The sequence below is a fragment of the Rhinoraja longicauda genome, chromosome 7 (genome assembly GCF_053455715.1).
Source record: "Rhinoraja longicauda isolate Sanriku21f chromosome 7, sRhiLon1.1, whole genome shotgun sequence".
Classification (NCBI taxonomy): Eukaryota; Metazoa; Chordata; class Chondrichthyes; order Rajiformes; family Arhynchobatidae; genus Rhinoraja; species Rhinoraja longicauda.
This window is the reverse complement of record NC_135959.1, coordinates 46,265,401-46,278,579: the sequence shown is the minus strand read 5'-3', so window position 1 is coordinate 46,278,579 and position 13,179 is coordinate 46,265,401. Positions and strand designations below refer to the sequence as shown.

Sequence of the window (13,179 nt, the reverse complement as noted above, 5' to 3'; positions counted from 1 at the left end):
ATATGCATCTAAAATCAGGTTATATTGCACATTTTAAAAGATACTCTAATTGAATCCAGTTTTCTTTTCAAAACAAAGATTCTGTTGTGCTGGATCATAATACTTGCATTTAGATTTTTTTTAGATTTAGAGATACAGCGCTGAAACAGGCCCTTCGGCCCACCGAGTCCGCGCCGCCCAGCGATCCCCGCACATTAACACTATCCTACACACACTAGGGACATTTTTTTATTTTTTTACATTTTACCCAGTCAATTAACCTAGAAACCTGTACATCTTTGGAGTGACATATTATACAATTGAGCAATGAAGAATGTTGGCACCACTGTGCATCTAGAGAAAGAATGATAATGTAATATAAAGCTATCTGGGAAAGGGTAAGCTAATATCTCCGTGTGGTTGTAGTACAAAAATCAAAGTGTCAGTAATCCAGACATCTCTCATTCATAGATGCTGATGAGGATGTGTGTAATATGAAAATGTGTGTGTTTTTCATCCTTGCCTTTTCACCAGCTGGGCATCTCCTGTGTTATAGCTCATCCTGCGCAAAAGAGAAAATGACATTCTTTTAGAATTCCACTCAGGCACCTGTGAATAATTTCTTAAAGGCCTGTAGATAACCTATGCATGATTATACCCCTCTGTGCACATGGTGAAAATAATACTGCCAATACTAGGAAGATTACAGCATGAGAGGTTATGGAACTAAACCCTTTTAACAGGATAGGCGAAGATTAAGAATACCCCCCTTATCACCTGCTCTCAATGAATGTATTTTTTGTTATCTCACCAATCCATGCTGCCATGCAATTTGCTACCTCCCTGTATCTCAATATATATATTTTTTTTAAATTCAGGTCTTACTTACAAGAAATTGAACAGACTGGAGGAGGCTTTGGATTATTTCTTGAAGCTCCATGCAATCATGAGAAACAATGCTCAAGTTATGTACCAGATTGCAAATTTGTATCCTTTCCAAATTTTGAGATTGTTGAAGCTTCATTTGAACATTTGCAAAATGGTTGCAAAGTGAAAACTGTGTTTTAATAGTTTGTAATTTAGTTGCCTTATAATTTCCACATATTTTAGTGCATAATGATATTGCCTACTGTAACATGATTTTTTTTCCATTTTTCATGATCTCAAAAGTGCTCCCAGTGATTTGAATGTTTTTGAAATGTAGTCACTGTTGTAATGCAGAGAATTACAGTGGCTAAATTAGTCACCCAGGACTCATAAACGTCTTTGAGATACTGTCTATATAAACCCATTGGCAAAACAACTAATTTTGATGATCTTGCCTTTTATCCCAGCAGCACATTTTGCCTTTTTCTGTACTCCAAGTGAAATGTCTGTTTCTAAGGAAATACATTATGTAGAATTATAGTAGTTGCCAATTTTTGTATTTTGCTTGTTGATTGTTTGCTTGATGTACAGATTTGTAAACTGATCTTTGACTCACATTTCTTGAGATATGAAACATTGGAGGATCTACCTCAAGCCATTGAGTGGCTCATGCAGTTGATCAGCGTTTCCCCCACCGACCCACAGGCACTGGCAAAATTGGGTGACCTGTATGACAGTGAGGGAGACAAGTCTCAAGCCTTCCAGTATTATTATGAGGTACTCAACAGTAATAGAAATACAGAGACTAGTTGTACTGGGTATCAGTGTATAACCATCAAACAAATGGTCAGTGAATGAACAAGTTAAAAATGTGGGGCTCAATGTTATATATCGCTTTAATGTTATTCCTTGTTTAGCAACAGAAAATTGTGTTTTTTAGAAAAAAATCATAATGATCTGCATTTTGCCTGGAAATGACTGCATTTCTGTATCCTTCTGACATTTCACCACTTGATAGTCAATAGCTTTGGAATTTCCATGTGAATGTGGAAATCTTACAATGGTAGTCAGTGATCTATCGTTTTTCTAGTTGCACAGGGTGGAGACCTTGTAGAATTAAGAAAGGTAGTTTGGGCAGCATGTCTGCAAGCAGGATTTGGGTTTATTTGTGGGCTTTGTTCAACTTGTGTTCTACCTCGCCAATTGCAATGGATGCACCGTTTTGGGGTCTCAGCTTACTTGAAGATAGGGAATATATCACTAGCCTGGGCTGATTATGATATATTTTGTTCTTGTAGCACTAGTTGAACAGACCTACAGGAAATTGTGGTCAGATTTATCATATTCTGAATAATTTATATATTTCGGTGAATTTACAGATTTAAAGATTTAATCTGATCGCTTGGATGACATCGCTGCCGTGTAGTTTGTAGTTTCACGAGAACTCTATATTTTCTCCTTTTAAAAACACACTTGATCTATAATCAACCTTATCCAATGACTACCTTTTCAAGGTGTAACACACATGTAGAATATGTTTAGTAAATAAAGTACAATGTCAAATGTATAATAATCTGAATTTATGAAATGCAAGTTTGTATTCCTGGGAGAATTAAGTCTAAATTTTGATGTTAAAGCAAACTGGATATACTTAAATCAAACATGTTTTAGGTGTTTGTAATTAAGTCTTTGAATGGTTTGCTGTTATTTTTGTCAGTCATTTAGATATTTCCCATCAAACATTGAGGGAATTGAATGGCTTGGGGCCTACTACATTGACACACAGTTCTGTGAGAAAGCTATTCAATACTTTGAAAGGGCAGCACTCATCCAGTAAGTAATATTTTTCTTTGACTTTTTGTGTTATAATTTTGTATCAGAATCACATTTCTGCAGCTGGGGTTATCAAGTCAAGGAATTCAGCAACGCATTTAACTTTTGGGAGATGGGGAAAATCAGCAATCAGAAAATCTCCTTTCTTCTGTCCTTTGCACGGTTCTATGCAGTAACATTGAAGTTTCCAGTTTTGGAGGCCCAAGAAAGAGAGCTCTTGTATAAGAAGGCCTAAACTGGGGAATTGGGGAATGGCGGGACCTGTGGATGGGTGACAGAAATATGCAGTTAATTTCAGAACTAACATATAAACCAGTTTTTAAAACTCTGAGCAGAAAATGGCTGTAATTGAAACTTTGTAAATGTAATTAATGTTTCTTGTGCAAATTTTGATAATGTTCTTTAAATGTATTTTACATACAGACCTACTCAAGTAAAATGGCGATTAATGGTGGCCAGCTGTTACAGAAGAAGCGGTAAGATGAGCATCAAATTTTTAGTTGCATTGCCCAGATCCAAAACTTGTCAATTTCAAAATGTATTATAAAATCACTTAAAACCATTATATCATCTCAAGTATGCTCCTTATGCCAGTTATGTTTAGTGTTAAAGACAATATTGGAATAAGAGGTGCCTAGGTCTTTGGAAACAATGCAAATTGAGGAAATAATGGATAAAGAAAACACATTCCAATGTGCCCTATTTAAAGGCACATGTGAACCATCTGCAAAAATTCAAATTATTATATTTTATGAGGATATGATTTATGGTACAGTGCAAATTTCTCTTACTCTTACAAAATTGCAATAACATCAGCAGTGCATTTATAGAATACTTTTGATGTAATGAATTGTCCAAGGCAATTTCTGGAGCATTTTCAACCAAACTTTTTCACAAAAGTACATGGGAAATATCAGGCAGATGACCACAATCCTAACCAGAGGGCACGGCTTTCCAGGAAAATCTTTAAAGATGAGAAATAGAATGGTGCAGGGAAGAAATTCATGGTCACCCAGAGAAATTGGGAATGCACAAAATGTTCTTCCTATTGATTCCGCATCACAAGATTAGAAATTGTTCAGCCAGAGCTGAACATACTTCTTGGCATCTGCATACAGTTGTGTCATGCGCTTCTTGCACGTGGTGGTGGAATGATTGGTGGAAACAGGGCCACAACGTTTCCTTGCCCCCCACAAAATGTTAAAATTGGAGGAATGCAAAATTCTTGGAGAAAATTTACAGACATGAGGGCAAAACCAATGAGATGGCGCTGATTGTATTTTTTGTAATCTTTTGGAAATAATTAATTCTTACATTATTTGTATCTAAATAGTAATCATATTCTGGTTAACTTTGTTAATATAGGTAACTACCAAAAAGCATTGGAAACATACAAAGATATTCACCGGAAGTTCCCAGAAAATATTGAATGTAAGTGATGTTATTAAAAACAAACAATAATTAATGGTTATAAGATTGACTTTTCATCCTGACCAGTCTTTCGTATGTGTATATTTATGATATTCTCTTGTTGGAGGTTTTCTTGTGCCTAGTTTATGGCATGGAATTGTTTTTAAGAGCATAATATGAATGCATAAATTGTACTTTTTGATGCCCAGTTTCAGCCAGCTGCTAACACACTTGTTTAGGTAATTTTTAATATGGAACATAAAAATATAGCAGTAGGAACAGGCCTTTTGGTCCTTTGAGCCTTTTTTTACCATTCAATATAATGTTAGTCAATCCTTCATCTTAATATCATAAATATGGTATTAAAGGGTTCTCTATCCAAACTCTTTAATGTCCTTTGTGTCAAGACCATCTCCTTCTGAAATATACTCCGTGTCTAGCGTTTTACTGCCTACCAGGGTAGGCATTTCCACATTCACTACTTTCTGTGAAGAGATTTCCTCGCATTACTCCAACAATCACTCCCTGCAATCCTGAAAAAGATTTATTCCTACATCTGTTTTCCTTTGCCAACCAATTTTCAGTTTGCGCAGTATATTACTCTCAATCCTGTTTGCTTTAATTTGCACATTAACCTTTTATGCAGGTCTTTATCAAAAGGCTTCTGCAAATCTACTGGCTCTCCCTTTTCTGTTTGACAAGTCGCATCTCGAAAATCTCTAGTAGGTCTATCGAGCACCATTTTCCGTTCTTAAATCTCTGCTGACTTTATCTAATCTGATATTTTCTAACTGTCCTCACTATCCTTATAAAGGATTAGACGGGCGTGGACCCATTGGGTCCAAACCTCTCCTGCGGGCCCGACAATCCTCCCCCAACTGATGACACTCACCAACTCCATCCCCCCTCAAAACCCCTGGGGGGGGGGGAAGAGATGGAACCATTCACCTGGCCCCAGGCGGCCAGCAGCAGGAGAGCTCTCCTCACCCCCCCCCCATTGGCCACCATTCCCGTCACTCGGGCAGGTCCTGCCCCCCTCCGAGCGGCAACCCTCCCCCAACTGCGCACGCAGGGATCCGGCGGCCATCTTACGTAAGTATTAGATCATCGGGCCCCAACTGCGCATACGCGGACACGCTGGGTTCCCATTGTGATGTCGATCATGGAGGTAGCCAATCAGGACGTGCCGTGGAGGTGGTAGAGCCAATCAAATTTATTAAAGTTTAAAAAGTGATTTATTAAAGTTTAAAAAGTGAATAATCTTTAAAATATGATAACCATTTCAACCGCAGGCCAATGGTGAGTAAGGTGGGCCTAAAATTGATGCGCTATCGTGTACCGTTTTGGCTGTATTTCGGGTATGCACAAACAAACAGGCAAGATGAGTTTTAGATATATATTAGACCAAGTGGGCCTGTTCCTCGTAGGGTTTCCATTGTGACCTGGGGAAATCGCGTTTTTTCTTTAAAATAAATTGTCTGTTTAAACAAAAAAGAAATGAATCTCAATTGGGGGGGGGGGAGAGAGGAGGGGGGGTGTAGAGGAGGGGGGGTGTAGAGGGGAGGGGTGGGTGAGGAGGTGGGAATGGGGTGGGGGAGGGGAAAGGGGAGAGGGAGCCACTGAGACTGTCCTGCCAGTGGCCATCTTCTTTCTCCTTTACTGCGGTGCCGTGCTCCTCCAGGGGAGGGGGAGCACAATTAAAGGCGGTACAGGGAAGGGGAGAGGGTGTGACCGAGGAGCCTTGGACCCAAAGCCTCTCCTGTATTGGTGTAGCACCCTCAACCCCCCTTATCCCCCCCCTCCCTACCCCCAACTCTCCCATCTTCCCTGCCCCCCACTTTTCCTCTTCTCCCCCACTCTCTCATCCCCCCACCACCACCCCCTCCTCCCCCCCCCACCCACCTTCATAATGGACGAGAATTATCCTACTACTAATGTTGAGTTAACTATATCCCTATTCTCTACCTACTTTTTAAATAGTGGATCTGCATTAGCAATCCACCAATCTGCAAGGAATGTTCTATAATTTACATAATTTTGGAAATGACCACCACTGCATCCACTATTTCCATGGTTACCTCTAAAAATATGGGTTCTCAAGGGAAAGCCTATTAATTTAAGGTATTCTGCTCTTTTGATAATTTATTTTTTGTTCTGTTGTTCCATTTCTTATCTAATCCTTTGTTTAGGTTTGCGCTTTCTAGTTCGCCTTTGCACAGATATGGGGCTGAAGGAGGTTCAGGAATATGCCGCAAGACTGAAAAAAATTGAAAAACTGAAGGAAATAAGAGAACAGGTGAGTAAAGCCATATTTCATGTAGAATCTCATTTAGCCCCACTTGATTTGAGTATGCACTTCTCATTGTCAATTATCAAACACATTCTACATGTATTAATACAAAGTAATTCAATGCATGCAACAGTATTAATCTAATGCAATATTTCACTAGTTTGTCATTTTATTTCATCCAAGATCAGAAAAACCTTTCTTGAATTAGTGTGACATTTGTTTTTCACATCAATTATAGAGGCATACAGCGTAAGAATAGGCCCTTCAGCCCAACTCGTCCATGCCGACCTAGATGCCTCACCTAGCTAGTCGTGTTTGCCCACCATCATGCCATTTCACTCTAAACCTTTTTTATTCATGTACCTAACCAAATGTCTTTTAAATGTTGTTATTGTACCTGCCTCAACTACTTTCAACTCTCCAATTCAATCTCTCTGGTGTGTTTTTTGCCATTCAAAGGAATAGATTTAAATACAGAATTTCACAATACTTATCAAATCCCAGTTTGTCTTTCCTATACGTTTTTTTTAAATTTCCAAGTCGATAATTGCTGACAGTTCAGTTAGCTTTATATTCCAGCTTTGTGTTCTGGTTTTGCTTATGCGAGTGAATGTAATGCATGATGCTAATGTCCTTGACAATATTTTGGAATCTCTGCATTTGTAGAATAGTTAAAATTGTGTTTGCTTGTGATTCTATTTTTCCATCAGCGTGTGAAATCTGGCAGAGATGGCAGTGCTCGTGGACGCAGAGAAGGCAGCGCTGGGAGTGGTAGGTGTACCAGATTATTTTTCCATTGAAGTTGAATAATTTAGATTGTATGAATTTTCTTTCATCTTTTAAATCCATGTGGTGAAGGAATTTCTTTCTTTACTGACTTCAGCAAAAAAGTAGATCTTACTACCATTCACAAGATAGTATTTTTCTTGTGTAGGCAGGGTAGTACCATATCTAATGAAAACAAAGAAGCATGGAAAATAGGAGCAGGATTAGGCCTTGCTCCACCATTCGACGTGATCATGGCTGTTTATCCATATCAGTATTTTTTACCCTGTATTATCCTTGCCTTGATTTTACCTTGTGCTCAGGAGTAAGTTGGAGCAGTGCTATAATGTAACTTTTTTCCCCCACTGTTCTTTGAGAGTCTTGATCTGTCATTTCCTTTACAAGCTATATAACTTGTTTGTTTATTTGAAAATTCTAGTTACTATGGTTGTATAATATCTTCTCGAGTCTGATTTTCTTAAATCCAGTAATATTCCTGGGATCTCTTCTAATGAACATACACACTTTCTTAAAAAAACAAATTAAAAGTGGTTTGCATTTTGAGGATGTATATGCGCGACAGGTTCAACAACCACACGAGGTCGTAAATCAATATCTGAGGATTGAAGGCAGGTACACCCTCTTGGGAACTGTTGGGGCAGAAGATGCTTCCAGTCCGAGCGGCGGACGTGTTGGCAGATCTAACCCAGGCAAGGAAACTCGACCGGGGAGACCGAAGTCAGTAAGAGCCATAGTAGTGGGTGACTCCATTGTCCGAGGTACGGACAGTAGATTCTGTGGCGGCAGGCGGGACTTGAGGATGGTCTGTTGCCTCCCTGGTGCCAGGGTTCAAGACATCACGGGGCGGCTTCAGAACATCCTAGCGAGGGAAGGCGATCAACCAGAAGTAGTTGTGCATGTGGGCACGAACGACGTCGGGAGGAAGAGGAAGGAGATACTGCGACGTGAGTTTAGAGAGTTAGGAAGAAGACTGAGAAGTAGGACGTCGAAGGTGGTTGTCTCTGGACTGCTACCTGTACCTCGTGCTAGTGAGGGCAGGAATAGAGAGATCAGGGATATGAATGTATGGCTGAGGGGCTGGTGCAGAGAGCAGGGATTTAGATTTCTAGACCACTGGGATCTCTTCTGGGGTAGGGGTGACCTGTACAGCAGGGAGACCAACATTCTGGCAGGTAGGTTTGCTAGTGCTACAAGTGTGGCTTTAAACTAAGTAATGGGGGGAGGGGTTGACAAACTGGGAATATGGAGATGGAGTTAAAGGGGAAGAAAATACAGGAGAAATTGCAAAGGACTCTCGAATGAATGGGGAGGGAAGTTCTAGAAGGGATAAGAGAGTAAGGTCTGGGCCAATTGTGACCGGTGTGAGAGGGGAGGTGAATACGGAAATTAAAGTGTTGTATTTAAATGCGCGAAGTATAAGAAATAAAGTGGATGAGCTTGAGGCTCAGTTAGACATTGGCAAGTATGATGTTGTGGGAATCACTGAGACATGGCTACAAGAGGACCAGGGCTGGGAACTGAATATTCAGGGGTACACAACATATAGAAAAGACAGACAGGTGGGCAGAGGGGGTGGGGTCGCTCTGTGGTGAGGAATGATATTCACTCCCTTGCAAGGGAGGTATGAGGGTAAACTAGTCAATAATATAAAGGAGGATAGTAAAAGCTTTTTTAGGTATGTAAAGAGGAAAAAAAGTCAAGGCAAATGTGGGTCCCTTGAAGACAGAAGCGGTGGAATTTATTATGGGGAACAAGGAAATGGCAGACGAGTTGAACCGGTACTTTGGATCTGTCTTCACTAAGGAAGATACAAGCAATCTCCCAGATGTTCTAGTGGCCAGAGATCCTAAGGTGACGGAGGAACTGAAGGAAATCCACATTAGGCAGGAAATGGTGTTGGGTAGACTGATGGGACTGAAGGCTGATAAATCCCCAGGGCCTGATGGTCTGCATCCCAGAGTACTTAAGGAGGTGGCGCTAGAAATTGTGAACGCATTGGTGATCATTTTCCAATGTTCTATAGATTCAGGATCAGTTTCTGTGGATTGGAAGGTAGCTAATGTTGTCCCACTTTTTAAGAAAGGAGGGAGAAAGAAAACGGGAAATTATAGACCAGTTAGTCTGACATCAGTGGTGGGGAAGATGCTGGAGTCAATTATAAAAGACAAAATTGCAGAGCATTTGGATAGTAGTAACAGGATTGTTCCGAGTCAGCATGGATTTACGAAGGGGAAATCATGCTTGACTAATCTTCTGGAATTCTTTGAGGATGTAACTAGGAAAATTGACAGGGGAGAGCCGGTAGATGTGGTGTACCTTGACTTTCAGCAAGCCTTTGACAAGGTTCCACATAGGAGATTAGTGGGCAAAATTAGAGCACATGGTATTGGAGGTAGGGTACTGACATGGATAGAAAATTGGTTGACAGACAGAAAGCAAAGAGTGGGGATAAATGGGTCCCTTTTAGAATGGCAGGCAGTAACTAGTGGGGTACCGCAAGGCTCGGTGCTGGGACCGCAGCTATTTACAATATACATTAATGACTTGGATGAAGGGATTAAAAGTACCATTAGCAAATTTGCAGATGATACAAAGCTGGGTGGTAGTGTGAACTGTGAGGAAGATGCTATGAGGTTGCAGGTTGACTTGGACAGGTTGTGTGAGTGGGCGGATGCATGGCAGATGCAGTTTAATTTGGATAAGTGTGAGGTTATCCACTTTGGTGGTAAGAATAGGACGACAGAGTATTATCTGAATGGTGTCAAGTTAGGAACAGGGGACGTACAACGAGATCTGGGTATCCTAGTGCATCAGTCACTGAAAGGATGTATGCAGGTACAGCAGGCAGTGAAGAAAGCCAATGTAATGTTGGCCTTCATAACAAGAGGAGTTGAGTATAGGAGCAAAGAGGTCCTTCTGCAGTTGTACAGGGCCCTAGTGAGACCGCACCTGGAGTACTGTGTGCAGTTTTGATCTCCTAATTTGAGGAAGGATATTCTTGCTGTTGAGGGCGTGCAGCATAGGTTTACTAGGTTAATTCCCGGAATGGCGGGACTATCATATGTTGAAAGACTGGAGCGACTGGCGTGTATACACTGGAATTTAGAAGGATGAGAGGAGATCTTATCGAAACGTATAAGATTATTAAGGGGTTGGACACGTTAGAGGTAGGAAACATGTTCCCATTGTTGGGGGAGTCCAGAACAAGGGGCCACAGTTTAAGAATAAGGGGTAGGCCATTTAGAACTGAGATGAGGAAAAACTTTTTCAGTCAGAGTTGTGAATCTGTGGAATTCTCTGCCTCGGAAGGCAGTGGAGGCCAATTCTCTGAATGCATTCAAGAGAGCTAGATAGAGCTCTTAAGGATAGCGGAATCAGGGGGTATGGGGAGAAGGCAGGAACGGGGTACTGATTGCGAATGATTAGCCATGATCACATTGAATGGCGGTGCTGGCTCGAAGGGCCGAATGGTCTCCTCCTGCACCTATTGTCTATTGGAGGTCTCTAGCAAGTTTAGAGAAGAAAATGTTGTGAAAATACAAATTCTTTTATTAGATGACATTTATTAATATATGTGGATGGTTACTAAAGTACTTTTATGTTGAGGTGAACTATCTATTCAGCTTACATAACTGTGCCAAAAATAACCGTGTGAAAATAATGTAATTTTTATCACTCTCTACTTAGCTTTAAATGATGCTGAAAATTGATCATTATTTTATTTTACATATTTATGTTGAGAAGCAAACCCCTAATTCCTCATATGACACAGGAGTAGATATTCTAAAGGACTGAGTGCATACATGGTCTAGAGATGTTTTTGGAATTCTCAAATAGATTGCAAAATAGGATTTATTTTAACAGGTTTTGAGTTTCTTATCTTATATTGTTTTATTTTTTTATGATTGATAGCATGACTTCTGTTTGCTTACTTAACTTTCTGTTATATTCTAATTTGTTCCAACTAATTTTAAAGATAGTTTCCAGGTGCTGAGGAAGTTGTATTATGTGCACCCTGCTGCCTACACCAGTTGTGATTGTTTACATTTTGTAAATGCATTTGTATCTTTGACTTTCCCTGCATTTTTCAGAAAATGGACAAAATAGCCATGTCGGCAGTGCCAAAGGAGAAAGGATGAGTTCCAAGTTGAAGACGCTGCCTGGAGTTAATGATCCTTATGAAACCAGCCCCAATAAGGATATAGGCAAGTACATGTCTATTTTCGTTTATGTGGTAGGATCCAAATGATGGAGAAAACTGTCTTGCATTTTACCATCAAGGAGAAAACTTTCCTGAATAAGTACCATATCCAATAAAAACAAAGAAGCATGAAAAATAGGAGCAAGATTAGGCCTTCACCTAATCCACCATTCAATGTGATCCTGGCTGTTTTTCCATGTCAGTACTTTAATCCCAACCTCTCCCCATATCCCTTTAGCATTAAGAAAAAATCCACCTCCTTCTTAAATATATTTAATGACACGATTCTGCATGGTAGGCTGGTCTAGTCGTTTAAGACATATGGAATCCAAGGTGAGCTGGCTAATTGATTCCAAAATTGGACTGGTGATGTGAGACAGAGGATAGTGGTGGAAGTATGTTTCCTTGATTGAAAGTCTGCAACCAGCGATGTACGACATGGGTTGGTGCTGGGACATTTGATATTTGACAACTTGGATGTGAATGTAGACGGTATGATTATTAATTTTGTGGATGATACAAAAGTTGGTGGTGTTGAGAAAAGTTGCCTAAGGCTACAACAGAATCTAGGTCAGTTGGAAAGTCGAGTGGAGCATTTGCAAATGGAATTTAATCCCAAGTGCATGATGCATTTCAGGAAGTCAAATAGGGATAGAATTTATACAGTAAATGGTAGGGTGCTAAGGAATGGTAATGAACAAGAGACTGCGGGGTCCGGAGTAGTGTTGGTTTCTGCACTTCAGGACAAATATAACTTTCCTTGCGGTCAGCACCGTGTTGATTCATGAGACTCCTGGGATAATAGTTGCCCTATCAACTGATTAAAAGAGACTGACTTGGACACACAAGTTTAGAAAATGCAAGAGAATCTTATTTCTAAGGCATATTCTAAGGATTTAATGACGTAGATGACAAAGGCAACTTCCTGTAGTGGGTAATCTAGAATGGCAAGTTCAATAAAAGAAGTTCGCCGTTCATGTTAGAGAAACCTCTTTAGAGAGCTCTCTACCTTTGTGGATGCTCATTCAATGTTAACATGAATAATTTTGGGGTTATTGAGCTGGCCAGCCAGCCAAATGGACATGCCGTATAATCAGTCATGACCTTGCAGAATTATTGTTGAACAGACTTGAAAGGCCACATCACCTACATCTTCTAATATCGTTTATACAGGTAATTCTGCTATAACAATATGGTTGTATTCCTAAGAAACCCTGTGTTAAAGAAAATCATGTTATAACGACATTTATGTCAATGGGGTTAAGGGCTAGACGGTTTCAGACTGTCAGTAACATAGTAGATTCTTTCCATTGGGTTTTCAAAACTAAAGTTTGTTTTTAATAGCAATAAGTTTTTGTTACTTATTAGTAACAATCTGATCAATCTGAACAATTTTATCCAACTAGGGAAGGTTATATGAAAACAAGATTTTTTGTTCCCGAAACGATTTAAATCCAAGATGGCTTTTTTTCCCTACTTGTACATTTCCAAAGTAACTTAAGTGGATCTCTAGCTTCCAATTGAAATCAATTCAGTTAGCGTAATGCAAATTGTGTTCCCTAATTCATCACTTGTGTTATGTTGTAGCAGACTAAATATACATTCATATTTTTTATGGCATGACATAGCTATTTAGCCTATTGAATCCATGATGGCTCCACGCAAAACAATCCAATTATCCCTATTAACCTCCCATAACCATGCAACTTAATCTCTCGCACATGCCCTTAACTCCTCCTTTTGAATCAGTTGGTAGAATTGTCACAATTCCCATGATGTTTAATACATTATTTTATTTATTAGTAGTGTTCAA

The 13,179-nt window shown here is 39.8% G+C and overlaps 1 protein-coding gene across 1 annotated transcript in view; it reads left to right on the top strand.

Annotated features, from left to right (window-relative positions):
- ift88 (intraflagellar transport 88 homolog) overlaps positions 1-13,179 on the top strand; it is a 47,734-nt gene that overhangs the window by 34,049 nt on the left and 506 nt on the right. The window contains exons 18-25 of the mRNA XM_078403083.1: positions 858-966; positions 1,473-1,623; positions 2,564-2,679; positions 3,103-3,155; positions 4,045-4,110; positions 6,279-6,385; positions 7,090-7,150; positions 11,257-11,370. Of these exons, the coding sequence (XP_078259209.1) occupies positions 858-966; positions 1,473-1,623; positions 2,564-2,679; positions 3,103-3,155; positions 4,045-4,110; positions 6,279-6,385; positions 7,090-7,150; positions 11,257-11,370 (777 nt within the window). The remainder of the gene's footprint in view (positions 1-857; positions 967-1,472; positions 1,624-2,563; positions 2,680-3,102; positions 3,156-4,044; positions 4,111-6,278; positions 6,386-7,089; positions 7,151-11,256; positions 11,371-13,179) is intronic.